Here is a 20,633-nt window from a genome sequence, read left to right as displayed (position 1 = left end):
TACCTGCAGTGCCCTGCTTTTATCCAATCATTTCTCACTCACCTGAACACAGGCCTCTAGTCAGCTCTCTGCCAACCATCCAGGGCTCTTTCCTTTGTTCCAATAAGGAGATAACTTGAGGCTTAGGAATATAAAGTCCTGCTCACAAGAAAAGATATGGAACATGGTTATGCTGTGGGTAAATCAGATCCAGAAGTAAGATCCAGTCCCTTGATGATCAAGGAAGAGATGCCACTACAGGAACAGTCAGACAAAGAAGATGAGGCTCAGCCATAGCCAGCTGGAACTGCCCATTTCCCACTCTTCCTTTTCAGTTCAGTTCAAACCATTTATTTGGGAACAAGGAGCAGAAATTCACCTGGTAACTCGAAAAGCAGCTGAGAAATTCACTGTGGAAGAAACAGACATTCCAGAGGAGAACTCAAAATTACTGGGATAGATGCCCTTACCCAATGACATGAGATTGCTATAGTTTTCCAACATCACATCTCTGTACAAGTCCCTCTGAGCAGGCTCCAGGAATTCCCACTCCTCTTGAGAGAAGTCTATAGACACATCACTGAACATCACTGATCCCTGAAACAATACACATGTGTATTATTTGTGTAACAAAAAGAAATATTTCAGAGACTACTGCGCTTATCTTTGGGGGTAAAGCAAAGAGCAATTATATTGTTGTATCTAAGAACCAGAATCTTTGGATCCTAGAAATAGATGTAGGAGCTGTCAGTTTATTCTGCATTAAAAAAGAAAAAAATCCTGACTCAGTCCACAGAAAAGGCCTAGAAACAATAATTAACCCAGTAGCAATAAGCATCCCTAGTGTCTAGACTGTAGTCTCTAAGAATTGTATTCAAATAAAAGGAACCAAAGCTGGGGAAGAGACAATTTCAGGATTGAGTCAAATACACAAGATGAGTCTGAACATTCTGTTATATCAGAAAACAAGAGAGCTATCAAAAACTATTAGAATCCTGTTAAAAGGAAGGAGTCAACTTGAAAAGCCTCCCACTGGCCAAAGATGGCATAATTTGAGAATCAAATGTAATTGACTGATCAGATCAAAAATGTTTTAATCCATGAGCTCGTAATAATATTGAAAAAAAAATTACTAGTCATCTTTGTAGGATTCTAAGAAACCAACTCATTTTTTAAAAAAATATTTATTTATTTATTTGGCCCCACTGGGTCTTAGCTGTAGCACGCGGGATCTTCGTTGCCGTCTGCAGGATCTTTCAGTTGTGGCATGTGGGATCTTTAGTTGCAGCATCTGGGATCTAGTTCCCTGATCAGGGATAGAACCTGGACTCTCTGCATTGAGAGCTTGGAGCCTTAGCCCCTGGGCCATCAGGGAAGTCCCCCAACTCATTATTTTAAAAACTGGTAAGTAAGAGGTAAGAATCAAACATTCTTTCCATACAAACTGTCCTTTAGGGTAACCAGTTGATGAGACATTTTATTTTACAGACAGTACTCTACCTAATCTACGAAGAAGGAAGGACAGAATTTAGATATCATTTTGCAACCTCTAATGAATTAATGAATCTAGACAATAATCATTACTGGTGGCTAACATTACAAAAGGAAAGAGAACCAGAAATAAAATGCCTCCTAATGGAATCACACATCATCACCTAGGAAATATTCCCAACAAAAAAATCACAACTGAATCTGATCAAGTTTCTAGACCTAACTACCAACTCCCAGGAAACACTTAAATGATACCAGAGAGAAGAAATCAGCAAAATCCAAACAGTGGACAAATCTTTTTTTCTTTTCTAACCAAAAAAAACAAAAAAACAAAAAACCCTGCACAGAAAGAAAAGAGATGGAAGGGGTACCTACAAAGTAAGAGACTAGAGAGACATATCAACCAATTGCAGTGCACAGTCCTTATCTCGATTCTAATTCAAATAAATGATTTTAAAAGCAGACAATTATGAAAATTTAAACACTGGATATTGATATTAACAAATTATTTTTAACTTTTTCAGGTGCAATAATGGCATAATGATTTTTTAAAAAATAAACCTTATCCTTGAGAGGTACATACCAATTTTAATTTGCTTCAAAATAGTCCCGTGTGTGGGAGGGAGGGTAAGGGATTGTGCATGGAAGAAACAGGTAGAGGTATGGATGAAACAAGATTGACTGTGAGCTGATAATGATTGAAAACTAATGGTGAGTATATGGTAATTCACAAGACTACTTTTCTGTCTCTGGAATTTATTATAATAAAGCTTTCTAAAGAAGGTTCTTTTGAGACCTCTGATCGCAACAATTTATGATTTGGCTGAACTCACTATAATCATCCATCATTCCTATCCTTATTTCTGAGATTAAAAAAACTGGTGATTCATTTGGAAATTCCTCGTGCCTCACACTTCCTTTTCAAGCTTCAACTGGACTTCTCTTATGGACACACTAAAAGAGTCACGGAGATCTGTCTGTATCAGCTACCAACCCATCAATCTTCCAAGTCCCATAAACCAGTAGACCTTGCAACAATCTAACATTTGGAGCTACCAACACAATCTCCCAACCTATTTTACTGGAGAATACTGATCTGTAGACATAATCTTGGCTTTTCCATGTTTGTCCCACCTAAGCAACTCATACCTCCACCTCATCGAATTACCACCCAGACAAGACAAGTTTATTCTACAAATCTACTGCTGTTTCCTTTGAGAAGATGCATTTCCTCTCCATCACAGTCCCTGGGAGAGGGCTGGGAAAAGAGATGCTCAGTTATTTACCGAATGAAAATATTAATGCCGAGTCAAAAGAAGAGAGGTGCTTAGGAATGGAAATAGGATTATCTGGCTAGAATGAGAGGAAATGGGGACGAGGACCTGAAGGAGACCCTGATAGCCAGAAATATCAAGAGAAGGAAAGCAAATGCTCACATGCCCTTAAAAAAGATTTTTTTTTTCTTAGAAAGAACCAAATGTCAGGAAGGTAAGAAAGAGCATCAACTAACTCACCTGGGCCATGGCTTTCAGTATTACGGGAGATGATCACTCCTCCTTGGGACTGTTCTCCTGGAAAAGGACAGTGTTCTGAGAAGGCAGGCCTGGGAAAGCAAAGAAATGCTCTAGAAACAACACCGGCTTTACAGCTTGCAGACTCTCCAGGCAAAACTATCTCCACTTCCCCTGGTCTTAGGATATAACTCTAGTAAGTGGGAGTATGGAACACATCCCCCTCCTTCCTCAACTCCAGAAACCACAGGCTTCAGCTGCATCAAGATGGATCCTGGGTAGTCGATCCAAAGAAATACAAACTCAGATTCCCTCTCCTTCACCCAAACAACCCAGATTCCTGCCTCAGCCAGTGATTCTGGCAAGTCCTTGCGCCATCTCAGTGCTGTTGTTGCTCTGCACACAAGACAGAGCTGCTATGACCTGCCCTGAGCAGATACCTCCTCTGCAGCCCTCAGGTCCCCAAGCCAGACTCACCTAAATGGTGCCTTTGGCCAGGAACACAGTTCAATCTAATCAGAAGGTCTAAAGACTTACCTAATCAAATCTCATTTCCCAAGCCTGAGAAAGTCAAATTCCCCCACCATACACCTGCACCCATACAAACACTGAGGCACTCCTCAACTTTATGCTCTAGTTCTGATTTGTTAAAAAAGAAAACAAAACAAGCTAACAAAGAAAACTTTGTTTATGTGTTTTAGCCACACAAAACAGTCAAAATGTCAACTTTTCTAGCTCTGGGGTAAGATCTCTCTTACCTATACATATTTATATAAATTTCTCTTTTTTCCTACAATTTTAGTGCTTTCATTTGTTATGTTTGTCTTTAATCAATTATTATTTTATTTTGGTATAAAATTATTTGGTAAAAGACAAATGGAATAAGATTATCAATTATAATTTTATTTTAGTATAAGATATGAGTTAAGAATCCTACTTCATTTTCCCCCAGAGAGGGTAACCCAGGTGTACCAAAGTCATATTTAAATAATATAATATTTCATGGGACTTAAAATGCACCATTATTTTATATGCCACTAAGAAAGAAACAAACTATTTAAGACAACCAGACTAAAAGACATAGAAAACAAACTCATGGTTACCAAAAAGGAGGGAAGAGGGGTGAGGGACAAATTAGGATTATGGAGATTAACAGAAACAAACTACTACTTTATAGCACAGGGAATTATACCCATTATTTGTAATAACCTATAATAGAATATAATCTGTAAAAATATTGAATCTCTATGCTGTACTCCTGAAATTAACACAATACTGTAAAACAACTATATTTTAATAAAATACATATATTAAAAAAAAAGACAACCTGATTTCAGATATGTTGAAACGAGAAAAAAAAGTGAGCCTTAGAACAGATGACTATGGAATATATTCTCCCTACCGATTTAAATGCTACCCTTATCATAGATGATACATGTTTGGATTTATTTGTGATTCTATTTTAATTCAGTGATCTGCTTATTATTTTGCCAGTATCACATTCTCTATTTATTATAATTTAAAAATATGTTTTAATGTCTTAATTAAAGATCCCTCCACTACATACATATTAGAATGGCCAAAATCCAGAACACTGATAACACCAAATGCTGGCCAGGATGTGGAGCAACAGGAACTCTCATTCACTGCTGATGGGATGCAAAATGGTACAGCCACTTTGGAAGAGTCTGAAAACTTCTTATAAAATCAAACGTACATCTTACCATATGATCCAACAATTGTGTTCCTTGATATTTACCCAAAGGAGTTGAAAAATTATGTCACACAAAAACTTTATAGCAGCTTTATTCATAATTGCAAAAACTTGGGAAAAACGAGATGTCCCTCAGTAGGTGAATGGTTAAGCAAACTGTGGTACATCTAGACAATGCCATTTTATTCAGCAAAAAAGAAGAAATGACCTATGGAATCATGAAAAGACATATTACGAAGTGAAAGAAGTCAATATGAAAAGTTGTATCTGCCAACTATATGACATTCTGAAAAAGGCAGGACTATGGAGACAGGAAAAAGATCAATGGTTGCCAGGGGTTAGGAGGGAGGAAGGAAAAGAGGGATGAAATGATGAAGCACAGAGGATTTTTAGGTTAGTGAAACTACTCTGTATGATACCATAATGGTGGATATATGTCATTATACATTTATCCAAACCCATAGACTTAAAACCAAGAGTGAACCCTAATGTAAACTATGAACTTTGGATGATAATGATGTGTTAATGCAGGTTCATCAATGGTACCAAATGTATCACTCTGGTGGGGGATGTTGATAATGGACTAAGCATGTGTGGGGACAGGATGTATATGAGAAATCACTGTACCTTCCTCAGAAATTTGCTGTAAATCTAAAAGTGCTGTAAAGTAACGTCTTTAAAAAAAAAGTCTGGCTCTGAAGCCTATCTAGACTAAATAATAATAATAATAATAATAATAATAACCCCTCATTATTCATCTTTTTCAAAAGTTTCCACATGAACATAGATCAGCTTAAAAAAAAAACTATACTGGTATTTTTTCCTGGGACTGCATAACATGGATAGAAAAATTAAAGGAATTATGTGATTATGACATTGAGTCTTGCTTTCCTAGAACACAGAATACCTTTTTATTTACTCAAGTCAATGTTGTGTCCTTCAGGAATAATTAAGTTTTCTTCATATGTATCACACACATTTCTTATTCAGATTATTCCTAGGCATCTTATACTGTTTTTTTTATGGCTGTTATTAAATGGTGTCTTTTCCCAATGTATCTTCTATTTTTTTTTAAATATATAAAGTCTCTTAATTTCTAGATGTTGACTTAGTACCTTTTTGAATTTTATTATTTGCCCTAGTTTTCAGTTTTTAACAGAATGTTAAAACATGCCTCTCTCATCCTCAGTTTAAGAGAAGCCCTGGAGAAGGAGAGCAAGAGAGTATGGGCTACAAAACCCTGATTCCATTGTGAAAATTCTGGCTATCTTATTCATTGTGCAAAATGAGCTGGCTGGAAACTGATTTTGTGCCCTTGGTTCAATTCAACATCTATTCCAAAGGTATTTCAGAGATTGAAGAGTGTATGAGAGAAGGTTGTCTTTGAAAGAAAGACCTATTTTTGGAAAGCACTGATATACTGCCTCATAAGGAAGAGAGGGGACCCCAGTGCCACCAGGATTCCAAGTGGAATGTAGTAAGAGTTCTAAGAAAAACTTTCCTTGTGTTCCCAGAGTTTAGAAGGCACAAAGACTGGGGCCTAGTTCCCTCCTGGGACTAGACAAGGACAACACAGTAGGAACCAGCCTGGGTTTAGGTTTATTTCAAGCCTACCAAGAGGATTTCCAGTAGGGGACCTTGCCCTCTAGGGATGGGTTCCACAGAGGACTAATGCCCAAGTGCTGAGTGTGGGAACAGTAAGCAGCCAGCTAGAGCAGAGCCATTGCCCTCTCCTAACAAAGAGTCAGACATGAATATGCCTTCAGGCAAGAGAGGACCAGTGTCAATACAATTAAGATTTTTCTTATCTCTTACTCTCTCTTCCCTTCCCTGCTTGGAACCTCATGGAGTTGAGAATACCTTGTAGGATGGAGGAGAAATTCAGGAAAAGGAAAGAGAAGCCATCGTCACGGCTACCTCACCGCAAACTCCTAGCTCAAGGAACCAGGAGGTAAATTTTTTTTTTTTTTTTTTTTTTACAGTTTATGGCACTAGGACTTCCCTGGTGGTCCAGTGGCTAAGACTCCCGCGCTCCCAAAGCAGAAGGCCTGGGTTCTATCTCTGGTTAGGGAACTAGATCCCAAATGCCACAACTAAAACCCACAGCCGAATAAATAAATAAATAAATAAATAAATAAATAAATAAATATTTTAAAAATAAAACTAAAAAAATGAAGTGTTTATGGTACTGATTAGTTCAGTGAATTGGACACTGTTTATTATCCAATACTGACTGAAAAGCTGATCCATGGACAAGAAATCAACTGACCCATAGAGAAGCTTGATAGCAGAAGTTATGGGAAAGAATAAAGCAATTGTTTTCTAGTTGTAATAGATTTAGGAAAATAACGTTAAATAATACTGTTGACAGTGCCTTCTCCCTGATTTTACTATGAAGGCTTTAAGTATTTCACTATTAGGCATTAGGTTAGTTTTTTGTTTTAACTGTTTAACATAGAAATTCCAAACATACACAAAAGTAAAATTTAAACAGTATAAAAAACTTCCACATACCCATTAAATGGCTTCAACAATTATCAAGTCACAGACAATACTGTTTTATCTAGACTCCAATCTACTAATTTTAAGTTAGCTTTATTTTTTTACAGCTTTGTTGAGATATACTTCACATACCACATAAGTTACTTGTCTAAAGCATACAATTCAATGTTTTTTAGTATATCGCCACAATCTACTTTTAGAACATTTTCATTTCCCCTAAAAGAAACCCTATTAAGAGTCAATTTCCACTTCCCTTCCTCCCGCAGCCCTAAGCAACCACTAATCTACTTTCTGCCTCTATGGACTTGCCTATTCTAGACATTTCATATAAATGGAATCATACAGCATATGGCCTTTTATGACTAGATTCTCTCACTTAGCAAGTTTTTAAGGTATATCCACATTGTAGCATGTATCAGAATATCATTCCTTTTTATTGGCAAATAATATTCCATTGTGTGAACATATCACGTTTTGTTTATCCATTCATCATTTGATGGGAATTTCAATTGTTTCCATTTTTAGTTATTGTGAATGCCTAAGAACATTCATTTACAAGTTTTTGTGTGAATGTTTTCAATTCGCTTGGGTATATACCTAGGAATGGATCTGCTGGGTCATATGGTAATTCTACATAACTTTCTTAAGAACTACCAAACTCTTTTCTAAAGTGTTCACACCATTTTGCACCCCACCAGCAATGTCTCCAAATCCTCGCCAATACTTCTCATTGTTTTTCTTATCACAACCATCCTAGTAAGTAAAATAAAGTGGTATCTCATTGTTTTGATTTCTATTTTCCTTATGACTAATAATATTGAGTAAAGTTGGTTTTTAAGAACCCAATTCTTTAAAATACTTTTCTAATGTAATTTCCATTGAAGTTCATTACTTTCCCAAAGGCATTCCACTCATGTTGGAATAGACAATAACTACTTCCTAGTAAGGAAAAGAAACTGACTGTGGCATAAATATTCTGAGTGGCTAATGGGAAAGGGAAAGCAGTACATCTCTGCACGGTTTGGGCCAGGAGAATGGATTGAATCCAGGAGGAAATTAAGACAGAAAGGGCTTAGGGCCAACAAAACTGGGGAGACTGATGCTCATTCTGATTTTTCTCTTGAGTAAACTCTAGACTTTCAGTTAACTTTTTCATCTGCACCACCCAAATTACTTTAATTCAGAATAAGCCTGCTCAAAACACCAAGTGCTTATCTTGCAAAAACAATATCTGTATTCTAACTCTCCAACTCTTACGGCTGCTTGTTTTTAGACTAATAGAGTCATAAAGAAACCTAATAGCCTTATGAAGTCACAGGATCACCACTGGAGTATTCAATCACTGCATGATGAAGCTAATATTTAATAGCTTCTGGTACTTGTCATGCCCACAGTCCCTTTCCTGAGGAAGAAGGCACCTACCTGAATGTAAAATCTCTTTTGTCTTGTTTTATCATTTTAAAAAAGCAATTTTTGCTTGTTATTCCATAATATACATTTATCGTAGAAATGTCTCGGATTTAATCACCTGCTCAATTAATTGCTACTCCCTTGCTCCCAATCATCTATCAAAACATGAGAAAATTTTGAAGGCTGGAGAAAAATCACTTAACATAAGAAAATTAGAGAAAAATAACATGAATACAAAACTTTAAAAATAAAACTTTTGAGCTCTGGCACTTTTGCCCAACGAACTCTCAAGATATGTCGTTTTGGGTCTTTTATTTACTTCCCAGGAGGAAAGAAGAAAAGTGAAGACAAGAGAAAAGAAAAAGGAAAGGAAAGGAAAGGAAAAGAAAAAAGGGTTCCTAGATAATAGCTGACTACAGGTCTTAGAACGGAAAATTGGGGGGGGCGGGGAGGGGCAGGGCGGCAGTTAGATTTGGAACCTTCTGCTGTTGCTAAAAGGTGCAGCTGTTTTCAGAAATATCAGGTGCTGTGCTAAAAGGACTCCTTTAAAGAGTCTCCTAAAAGGGTCTCTCATTGGCCAAGTAATGAAAACTTATGCAAAAACATAGTATGATACTTCTCCTGCCACTCCTCGTACTGTGATGGAGTCTATGACAACTATCAGTTAACTGAAACACTGGAAAATGTTGTTAAATCCATGATAACATGAGAGAGAAAAACTGTTATAAAGTCCACAAAAGAAGAAAGTGAATAAAAATAGGTTAAAAAAAAAACTATAATTAGTGAGTGATTACATTTGTGGGGTTTTTTTTCATCCTATTATTTATATTTCTGGTTAAAGGTGCTTGTTTCCACCTGTATAGTCTGAAAGTATAAATGCAGCATACTTTGAAAATGCAGTTAGCTCCAGAAAAAGGAAAAAACTGTACCAGTCAGGAAGGACCCATCACACCTGTGGCCTCACACAATTAACCCAAGATAGAAAAGTTATTCCATAGTTAGTGAGCACCTGTGGACACTCACAAAACCAAACAGAAATAGGATAAAATAAAATAATAAACAAGCTGAATGTCCCAAATGAGAGCTCACTGCACACTCAATCCATTATCACCTAGGAAATGAACACTTTATTAACAATATTAAACCTTTAATAATTACATAATGATATTAATTAAGAAGATTTAAGTTTAAAAAAAAACACCACTAGGGACTTCCCTGGTGATCCAGTGGTTAACTCCGTGCTCCCAATACAGGGGGCCCGGGTTCAATCCCTGGTCAGGGAACTAGATCCCTCATGCCACAACTGAAGATCCCACATGTCACAACTGAAGATCCCACATGCAGCAACGAAGATCCTGACACAGCCAAGTAAATAAATAAACAAATAAATATTTAAAGAAAAAACAAACAAAAAACGACACCACTAGTCTAGGTCAATATACCTTATCTTTATAATAGGACGATGAGTTATAACGACATTGCAGACCATGTAAAACATAAACCACACATCACATCCAATAAAGAAACTGAGTTACAAAAATAAAAATCTACACTAAAAACAGAAATCTACATGTCTGATGAAGTTAAAAAGGAACTCAGCTTAATGATCACTGGCTCAGGCTCTAATGCTCTTATATTGTGCAGCCAAGTCCCAGGTACTGAATAAGAACTGGAAATTCAGCCTTAAATCTAGACTGTGGTATTTTTTTGTTGTTTTTTTTCATCTCATATCTGATTTGGTAATTTGTGTCTTGACTCCCCTTTTTCCTCTAAGTTTTACTAGAGGTTTATCAATTTTATTGTCTCCCCAAAATAAACTTTTGGCATTATAATTTTATCAACTGTATTTTTATATTTCAATATACATAAATTTATATTGATCTCTTACTCTTATTTCCTATATTTTTCATCAGTTTGGGTTTAATTTAGTATTAAGTTTTATTTCCTTAACTTCTTCAGATGAAAACATTGATGATTAATTTTTCAACATTCTTCTTTACTAGCATATGCATTTACAGCTATATTATTTTCTTCAGGTTTAGCTTTAGGAACACCCCACATTTTGATGTTATATTTTCATTATCTTTAAGTTCAAAATATTTTTAATTTCCATTGCAATTTCTTCTTTCATTCACCACTTATTTATAAATACATTGTTTAAATCCCAAACATTGGGATATTTCTAAATATCTTTTTGTTATTGACTTCTAGTTGAATTCTGCTGTGATCAGAAAACATACAGTACTATTTCAATCCTTTGAAAGTTACTGAGATTCCCTTTATGGTCCAGCACATAATCAATTTGGATAAATGTCTCATATGCATCTGAAAATAATATATACTGTAGTTGTAAGGTACACTGTTCTATATATATGATTTAAGTCAAGTTTGTCAATCACACTGTCTAAATATTATATAGCTTTACTTGGTTTATATTGATAGTTCTATCAGCAATAGAAAAAAGTGCTAAAAATCCCCCACTACGACTGTGATTTGTCTACTCCTTCTTTTACTTCTGTCAAATATATCCGAAGTCCTTTTATGAAGATCTATATATTTACAAGTGTAATATCTTACTAGTGGACTAACCTTTTTATTATGAACTAATGTTCTTTATCTCTAGTAAATCTTCTTGTCCCAAAGTCTAATTCTCATACAATGAAGTCAGGAGGATAAACTGATACAACTTTTAGGAAAACTGTCAGTATAATTAAAGCTGAATATCTGCATAACCTATGCCACAGAAATTTCACTCCTAGAGATATACCCAACAGAAACGCATTCATATGTGCACCAAAAGACATGTACAAGAGTATTCACAGCAGCTTTGCTCACAATAGCCCCCAAAATGGAAAGGATAAATAAACTGTGGTATGTTCATACAACAGAATTTTAAGCAACAACAATAATAAATGACCTACAACTACATGAAGCAACATGGATGAATCTCACATATTTGTACTACATATTATTACATAGTGCATTCATATTACATGTGAAATGTAATGGTGACTAAAAAGAAGTCAAGCACAAAAGAGTAGATATTGTGTGATTCTATTTATATAAAATTCAAGAACAGGTAAAATTAATCTATGACTATAGAAGAAAGAATAATTGTTATCTTTGGGAGATGTGGGTAGTGAGTGGATGGGACAAGAATCAGGCTTCTGGAATGTTCGTAATGTTCTATTTCCTGATCTGATTTGAACTCTGGTTAAACAAATATGCTCATTTTGTAAAAATTCATCAAGTCACATACTTTTATTTCTGTACTCTTTGGAATGTACACTTCTAAAACCACATGATACACCATTACATCAGAAAATTCATCAAAAATTAAAATACCGAGTGTCCAAGTATTAAAATACAGGATGACTATGTTTATAAACTGCTGGTAAGAATATAACTGGTACAATTATATTGAAAATCAGTCCAGCATCATCTAGGAAATTTGAAGATACACACATATCCTATGGCCCAGCAATTCCACTGGTATGCTGATATCCTAGGAAAGCATGCATATGTGCACCAGGGTACTTATAAAGCAAAAAGGAAACGCCAGCGCACCTTGCATTTGGCTTGGTCAACAGCCATTCCTCCTCCTCCTCTGGGGACCTCTCTGAGAAAAGCAGAGCTGAAGAAGGAGAAAGGAATCATGAAATGCTAGGCCTTTCTTGTGGCTCAGCCATCAGATCAGAGGTTACTCTGGACCCACACCTACCACCCATGGAGAGGAGGGATGGAGAGAGATCAGAGGAGCCTAGGCTGTCTTGAGCATTCCTGGTTTCAGAAAGGGAAAAGCCTACTGCGCAAGACCAAAATCTGTCCTGACCTCACAGTCAACCACTGGGACACACACACTGTCAGCCTGGCACAATTATAGGCACCCTCCAACCACACACACACAGTGCCACAAAAAGTTACATGATCATACTCACACATTCTCACACAGTCACGGACATCCAGTACACTTAGCACTGCTGACATTCATAAAACGACAATCACACGCAGCCCTCGGATAACACAGTCATAGCAGTATAATCACAGATTCGCTACCGCCCCCCCCATCCCAAACACACAATGAGACAAAGTTGTATGGACACATACAATCACAGTCCCACTCGGGGACACAGTCACACCTACACACAGAGAGCCGCACACTGTCACAATCACACACCACAACAAGAATATCCACAGTCACACCTGCACACAGAGCTCCGCGCGCACGGTGAGTCACAATGACACACCCACCACAGGGACATACAATCACACGCGCACACAGCGCCACACAGTCACATAAGGTCACAACTGTACACATGGAATCCCACACTTTCCCCCTCTCCCAGTCCTGTCAACTCATACAGGCCCGAGATTCCGGACCGGCCTGGACCTTCCCTTCAGATCCTCAGAGATGCACCTCGGGAACCTAGTTGACCCCCAGTACCTAGGCTGCTCACCTTGCACTTCCCCTTCCCCGGAGGCCGAGGGTCCTGCAGGCGAGTGAAAGGTCGGCCCTACGCCTGCCGGGTTCTCTGGGAAATGTAGTCCGGAGTCAGATCCGCCCAGACAAGATGGCTCTCAGCCCTCGGATTTTCTGCCCAGCCTGGTACAAGCCACACCTTTTCTCCCCTCTCGGAATTGCTCCCAGAAGTCTTGAGGTCTAGGTACAGTCCCCACACCCCGGAGACAAGCTTCCTTCAAAGGCCAGGTCAATCCCAAGGAGCCATATGTTCCCTGAGAAATAGAAAAATGCCTCTGGATTCGCGCCGGAAGTTGATTAGAGCCGCAAGAGCTTCTGGGAAATGTAGTCTAGAGCTGGAATGGGTGAGGCTTCCGCCGAAGCAGGAGATTGTGTTGGTTAGCCTTTTTCACAGAGCTTGCTGCAGTGAAGGACAGAGTGGCGCCCAAGACTCTTCTAGGAGTTGCAGCTCACGCTGAGAATATTCCGGACTGACTAACTAAATTGCCATTTTTGCCTTCCTCTGTGGACTAACGTGGTGTGGGACCTGTGCTGGTCGGGGAGCGGAAACCTAGGAGTCTCAGACCTGAACCGCACCATGGAAACTGAAGGAGAGTAATCAGAGAGCCTGGAATGGGACTGATGGGGAAGGGTTATCAGGAGCATCCAGCATTGTGTTTGTTGGGGATGGTAGTGTTACCTCTGATAATGGCCCCAGGGTGTTAAGGCCATAGGTGAAATTGGATGAGTCACCTCAGTTTCTTCATCTGGAAAACGGTGATGCTTCAGGGTACGTGTTCTCAAACCATCAGTTTTATTTGACTTTTGGAGAAGCAAAAGCAAACCAATTCGTCTGGCATAGTTTCAGACTTGTGTTTTATAAATCATATCTCTGTTCTTTGAGTGGCTGTGGTCCCACACTCTTCCATGCTTTAGGGATCTTGTTTTCATGGGTACAGATTTCCTTCCAAGAAAACGCATTAGGCTGCAATTGAGTTGATTTGCGTGTCTTAGGAACTGCAATTCGGGAGACAGATTTGGGTAAAACCGAGAGTGTTCCAGAAGAGAAAGAGTGGGGCTCATAAGGGCAGACCCCACAAAGTTAATAAAGTTGTCTGGAAGGAGTTATGATTGACTCTGACTGCAGGAAAGGAAATATCCTTAAAGGATAGGCTGTCACTGAGTTATCTCAGGGGAAGGGTTTGATAAGTAGACATGCTGTCAGGAATTATTTCAGGGTAAGCGTCTTCTAAGTATCTTGAGTTTCTGGAATTTGAGATTCCATCTGGGCTGAGGCATGCATAATTCATACTTCCTCCGTGGCTTCCCAGCTCCATTTAGAGAGCTCTCTTAGTAATACCAACTCCATTTTGAATTTCCTTTCACAAATTTCAATCTCCCTTTGCAGCATTTAGTGTTATACTTTATTCCTCTCCAATCTTCCATAGTTTGATCCCTAACTCCTCCAAATGGGAGGTGGGGGTGGGTGGGGAGGGGGAGGAAGGATTCATTAGTAGGATCAGTACAACAGGTTAGATATGAATCCTACCCCTTTCACCTCTTGGAAACAATTAAAAGCCACAAATAGGGACCAAAACAGAAAACTCCAGTTTCTGTGAGGTTAGGAGAAAGGAAAATCCCGTGAACTCCAAAATACCCATGAGCACTTCCCAATACAGTTGAGGTTAGGTGAAAGCATGCCAGAGAATGAGGACTGGTAAGCAGAAGTGAGAGTGATGCTTAGGAGCTAGTAAATTCTATTAGAGAAGACTCCAGACATAGGGGAAAAAAATATTTCAGGAAGACTAGGTGCTTATCTTGAAGGATAAACTTTGGAGAGGGAACTGCCACGAAGAGAGTAGAGGTCAAGCAGAATAACATACGGAACCCATGTGCCAAGATCAGGAGTCATGTTTAAGGGAAAATTGATCTGAAAACTAAAATATCTCTCAGTTATTAGTCTGTAAGCTGCAAGAAGACTCCAGCATCAGAGAAAACCTTGAGTTGCTTAAAGAAGAGAAAATTAGACTAGTATCAAGTTTCTACTCATTAATATCTAGCACCAGAAATCAGTGGAACAAAGCCAAAAGGATAATAAAGAGAATGAATGCACCTTGTTCACAGTCAAGGTGCAATTCAGATATAGGTATAATTTAGGGTCACCCTAAAATGAGGATGTGAACTAGGGTGACTTGAGAGCCAGGGACAGTACTATAAAGGTTAGGCTGGTTTATTCTAATAGAATAAACAGGATGGTAATTAAAATGTAAAAATAGCTAAAAACAGAGCAAATGAAAAAGACACTAAAGTGTTAGCTGAGCCTGACATGAGTGGAAGCTGAAGGAAGTAGAGTAGAATGAGTAGGACTTGATGGAGCAGAGTTTGCAGGAGACCTTCTTAGGACAAGAAAGAAGGGTATGGATACAGCAATTACAGAGGTGAGGGAAGAAAAGGACTGTGGGGAACAGTAAAATGTGAAATAAAATGGCTTGTTAGGGAGATTGTATGCTTCAAATTATCACAGGCCTGAGATTCAAATCCCACTTCTGAAAATTACTGTTTGTGACTGTGAGCAAATGACTTGTGCTCTATGCACAACATCATCAAAAATCTTGATAAAAGTATCTTTTGCTGGGGACTTCTCTGGTGGTCCAGTGTTCAAGACTCTGTGCTCCCAATGCAGAGGGCCCAGGTTAAGACCCTGGTCAGTGAACTAGATCCTGCATGCTGCAACTAAAGATGCTGTGTGCCGCAACTAAGACCTGGTGCAGCCAAATATAAATAAATAAATATATATATATTTTAAAAGTATCTTTTTCTAAGGAATGTCATATGGATCAGGGAAAATGTGTAGATTAGCTTATACAAAATAAATGCTCAAAAGCTATTGAACACTTCTCAACTAATTCTTTGAGTCCAGTATTACCCTGATGCCAAAATCAGACAAAGACATTAGGAGAAAAGAAAACTAGAGGCAAATATCATTTATGAAGATAGACACAAAAATCCTTACAAATACTAGCAAATGGAATGCAGAAACATATAAAAAAGATTACACTCCATAAATAACCAACTGGGATTTATTACAGGAATGCAAGGTTGGTCCAAAATATGAAAACTAATCAAAATAATACATTGTATTAACAGAATAAAAGCTAAAGCCACATGATCATCTCAGTAGATCCAGAAAAGCATTTGATAAAACCCAATAACCTTTCATGATAAAAACAAACAAAAAACACTCAAACTGAGAATAGAAGAGAACTTCTTCAGCCTGATAATGACACCTATGAAAAATGCACAGCTAACATCATAGCTGATGGTAAAGGGCAGAAAGTTATCTTTTATGCTAAGTGCTACAGATTGAATGTGTCCCTCCAGAATTCACATGTTGAAATCAATCCCCATGTGATATGGAGGTGGGTCCTTTAGGGTCGATTAGAGTATAAGAATAGAACCATCATGAATAGGATTAGTGCCCTTAAGAAGAGACTTCAGGGAGTTCCCTTGCCCCCCTACCATGTGAGGACACAGCAAGAAATTACAAGGGTGAGTCAAAAATTATCCACACTCTGACTGTAGAATTTATTTTAGTTAACTTTTAGAAAAGACAAATACATCATTTTTGGACACAACTTCCTTGCTTTTCAATACACTTTGTCCATCTATCAACAAGCTTTCATATTCCCTCATTAAACAATGTTTTAGGCCGAGCTGCGAGCCATGAATGCACCACTGTCTTCACTTCTTCATCAGAAGCGAATCTGGCTCCTTCTTGATGGCTAACACCTTCCTTGAACTTCTCTATCTATTCATACACATTTCTTTGCAACTAAACACTTTCTCCATACTGTGCACAAAGTCTTCCATTAATAACGGCACCAGGTACACCCTCAGGCCACAAAAAGTGAATCACTGCACACTGCTCTTCTTTCGTGCAAATCACAAGTGGGGCATCCATTTTTGCTTGCACCACAGTTACAAATGAACTGATGTAACGTGTTCACACCTGCACAGCAGTGACTCTAAAGACAGTAGCCTTGAATGGAAAGCGCTGATAAAACAGTGAGGTCAACAGAAGTTTTAATATAACTAGAGGGCAGATAATTTTTGACTCACCCTTGTAGCTGTCTGTGAATCAGGAAGTGGGGCTCTCACCCGATGTGGAATTTGACAGCATGTTCATCTTGGACTTCCCAGCTTCCAGAACTGTGAGAAATAAATGTTTGCTGTTTGAGTCACCCGATCTATGGTGTTTTGTTATAGCAGTCCAAAAGGACTAAGATAACCAGGAACAAGCATGTCCAAGAATGCCCATTCTCCCCATTTCTATTCAACATTGTACTGGAGATTTTAGGGAAATTAGGTAAGAAAAAGAAGTGAAAGCATCCAGATTGGGAAGGAAGAAGTAAAACTCTGTTCACAGATGCCATGGTCTTATACATAGAGAATCTTAAGGAATCCACACAAATGAGTGCAGCAAGGTTTCAGGTTACATAATCAATATTCAAAAATCAATTGTGTTTCTATACTCTAGCAGTGACCAATCCAAAAATGAAATTAAGAATACAATTTCATTTTATTCAAAGAGTACTTATGGATACACTTAGCAAAAGAGGTGCAAGATGGTATTTACAAGAAACTGTAAAATTTAGTTAAAAAAAATTAAAGAAGAGCTTAAAAAGAGAAAGCTTTCCCATATTCATGTATTGCAAGACTTAATATTGTTAAGATAGCAATACTCCCCAAACTGGTATACAAATTCAGCACATTCTTTATCAAAATCCCATCCTGATTTTGGTAAGAATTGACAAGCTGATCCTAACATTCGTATGGATTCAAAGGAACCTAGAAAAGCAAAACAAAGTTGAAGGACTCAAATTTTCTGATATCAAAACTTACTACAAATCTGCAGTAATCAAGACAGCATATACCTACATAAGGATAGACATCTAGCCTTGAGAGTGCAGAAACAAGCCCTTACATTTACAGTCAGTTGATTTTGCAGCAAGGGTACCAAACAGTTTAATGGGGGAAAGAATAGTCTTTTCAACAAATGATGCTGGGACAACTGGATAGGCACACACACAAAAATGAAGACTTTTACCTCACACCATGTATAAAAATGGACTCATGGATCATAGATCAAAATTTCAGAGCTAAATATATGAAACTCCTAGAAGAAAATATAAGACTAAATCTTTGTGACCTTTGGGCTTCACATGGCTTCTTTTATATGCAACCAAAAGCACACATGAAACAAAAACAGATAAATTTATTCCATCAAACTCAAACAATATTGTGCTTCAAAGGACACCATTAAGGAAGTGAAAAGACAACCCATAGAAAATATTTTCAAATCATATATCTATAAGGAATTTGTATTCATGATATATGAAGAATGGTTACAACTCAATAAAATGTCAAATAACCCAAATTTTTAAATGGCCAAAGTATTTGAATAGACAATTCTTTGAAAAAAACAAATATGCAAAAGACCAATCAGCACATTAAAAAATGCTCAGCAGACCTAAATAGACATTTCTTCAAAGAAGACATACAGATGGCCAATAAACGTGAAAAGATGCTCAGCATTACTAACTATTAGAGAAGTGCAAATCAAAACTACAATGAAGTATTACCTCACACTGGTCAGAATGGCCATCATCAAAAATTCTACAAACAGGCTTCCCTGGTGGTGCAGTGGTTAAGAATCCGCCTGCCAATGCAGGGGACACAGGTTCCAGCCCTGGTTCAGGAAGATCCCACATGCCACAGAGCGGCTAAGCCCATGTACCACAACTGCTGAGCCTGCGCTCTGGAGCCCTCAAGCCACAACTATTGAGCCTACACGCTACAACTACTGAAGCCCACATGCCTAGAGCCCATGCTCTGCAACAAGAGAAGCCACTGCAATAAGAAGCCTGTGCACTGCAAAGAAGAGTAGCCCTTGCTCTCTGCAGCTACAGAAAGCCCACATGCAGCAACAAAGACCCAATGCAGCCGATAAATTTAAAAAAATAAATAAGTAAATGTCTTTAGAAAAATCCTACAAACAATAAATGCTGGAGAGAGGACTTCCCTGGTGCCACAGTGGTTAAGAATCTGCCTGCCAATGCAGGGGACACGGCTTCAAGCCCTGGTTGGGGAAGATCCCACATGCCATGGAGCAGCTAAGCCCATGCACCACAACTACTGAGACTGTGCTCTAGAGCCCTTGAGCCACAACTGTTGAGCCCAAGTGCCACAACTACTGAAGCCCATGCACCCAGAGCCTGTGCTCCACAGCAAGAGAAACCACTGCAACAAGAAGCCCATACACAGCAACAGAGTAGCCCCCACTCACCACAACTAGAGAAAACCCACGCACAGCAATGAAGACCCAATGTAGCCAATAAAAAATAAATTAAAAATAAATTAATTTTAAAAATTAAAAAAATGCTGGGAAGAGTGTGGAGACAAGGGAACCCTCTTGCACTGTTGGTGTAAATTGATACAGCCAGTATGGAGAACAGAATGGAGGTTCCTTAAAAAACTAAAAATAGAACTACCATATGACCCAGCAATCCTGCTCCTGGGCATATACCCAAAGAAAACCATAATTCGAAAAGATACATGCAACCCAATGTTCACTGCAGCACTATTTACAATAGCCAGGACATGGAAGCAACCTAAATGTCCATCAACAGAGGAATGGATAAAGAAGATGTGGTACATACATGCAATGGAATATTACTCAGCCATACAAAGAACGAAATTGGGTCATATGTAGAGATATGGATGGACCTAGAGACTGTCATACAGAGTGAAGTTAGAAAGAGAAAAACAAATATTGTATATTAACACATACATGTGGAATCTAGAAAAATGGTATAGATGATCTTATCTGCAAAGCAGAAATAGAGACAAACGTAGAGTACAAATATATGGATATCAAAGGGGAAAGGGGGGTGGGATGAATTGGGAGATGAGGATTGACATATATACACTATTGATACTATGTATAAAATAGATAACTAATGAGAACCTACTGTATAGCTAAGGGAACTCTACTCAGCGCTCTGTGGTGACCTAAGCGGGAAGAAAATACAAAAAAGTGGGGATATATGTATACGTATAGCTGATTCCCTTTGCTGTACAGAAGAAACTAACACAACACTGTGAAGCAACTATACTCCAATAAAAATTCATTAAAAAGAAAAAAATGCTCAACACCATTTGGTGTTATTTGCATTAGGGAAATGCAAACCAAAACCAAAATAAGATAGTATTTCACCCACACTAAGATGACTAAAAATAAAAAGTTTGTAAAATTCTAAAGATTCATCAGCATCAAACCTAATATTTGGAAGTCTTTTTGTTACCAGTCATCATTTTAACCCTTCCACCATCCTGCAAATGTTTACACAATGTCTGAAGAGTCAAATGAATTAACAATGTTATTTTTTTAAGGGCTCCCCATAGAAAGGATAAACTGTTCTTTTTAAACAGCTTTTTCCCACATTGTGGACCTGACAAATAGGACAGCTCATAGCCACCTTGAACTTTTTGGAACTCATCAGTGATG

At 38.1% G+C, this 20,633-nt stretch overlaps 1 protein-coding gene across 1 annotated transcript in view; it reads right to left on the bottom strand.

Annotated features, from left to right (window-relative positions):
• The window catches only part of LOC130838076 (zinc finger protein 714-like), a 42,662-nt gene extending 29,297 nt beyond the window's left edge, over positions 1–13,365 (bottom strand). Inside the window, exons 1-4 of the mRNA XM_057710849.1 lie at positions 13,065–13,365; positions 12,175–12,241; positions 450–576; positions 43–138 (exon numbers count right to left, since the gene is read on the bottom strand). Coding sequence (XP_057566832.1) covers positions 43–138; positions 450–576; positions 12,175–12,201 — 250 coding nt within the window. The 5' untranslated portion in view covers positions 12,202–12,241; positions 13,065–13,365. The remainder of the gene's footprint in view (positions 1–42; positions 139–449; positions 577–12,174; positions 12,242–13,064) is intronic.
• Positions 13,366–20,633: the final 7,268 nt, after the last annotated feature.

This window comes from Hippopotamus amphibius, chromosome 16 (assembly GCF_030028045.1).
Source record: "Hippopotamus amphibius kiboko isolate mHipAmp2 chromosome 16, mHipAmp2.hap2, whole genome shotgun sequence".
NCBI classification, from domain to species: domain Eukaryota; kingdom Metazoa; phylum Chordata; class Mammalia; order Artiodactyla; family Hippopotamidae; genus Hippopotamus; species Hippopotamus amphibius.
This window is presented reverse-complemented; position numbering and strand designations above follow the sequence as displayed.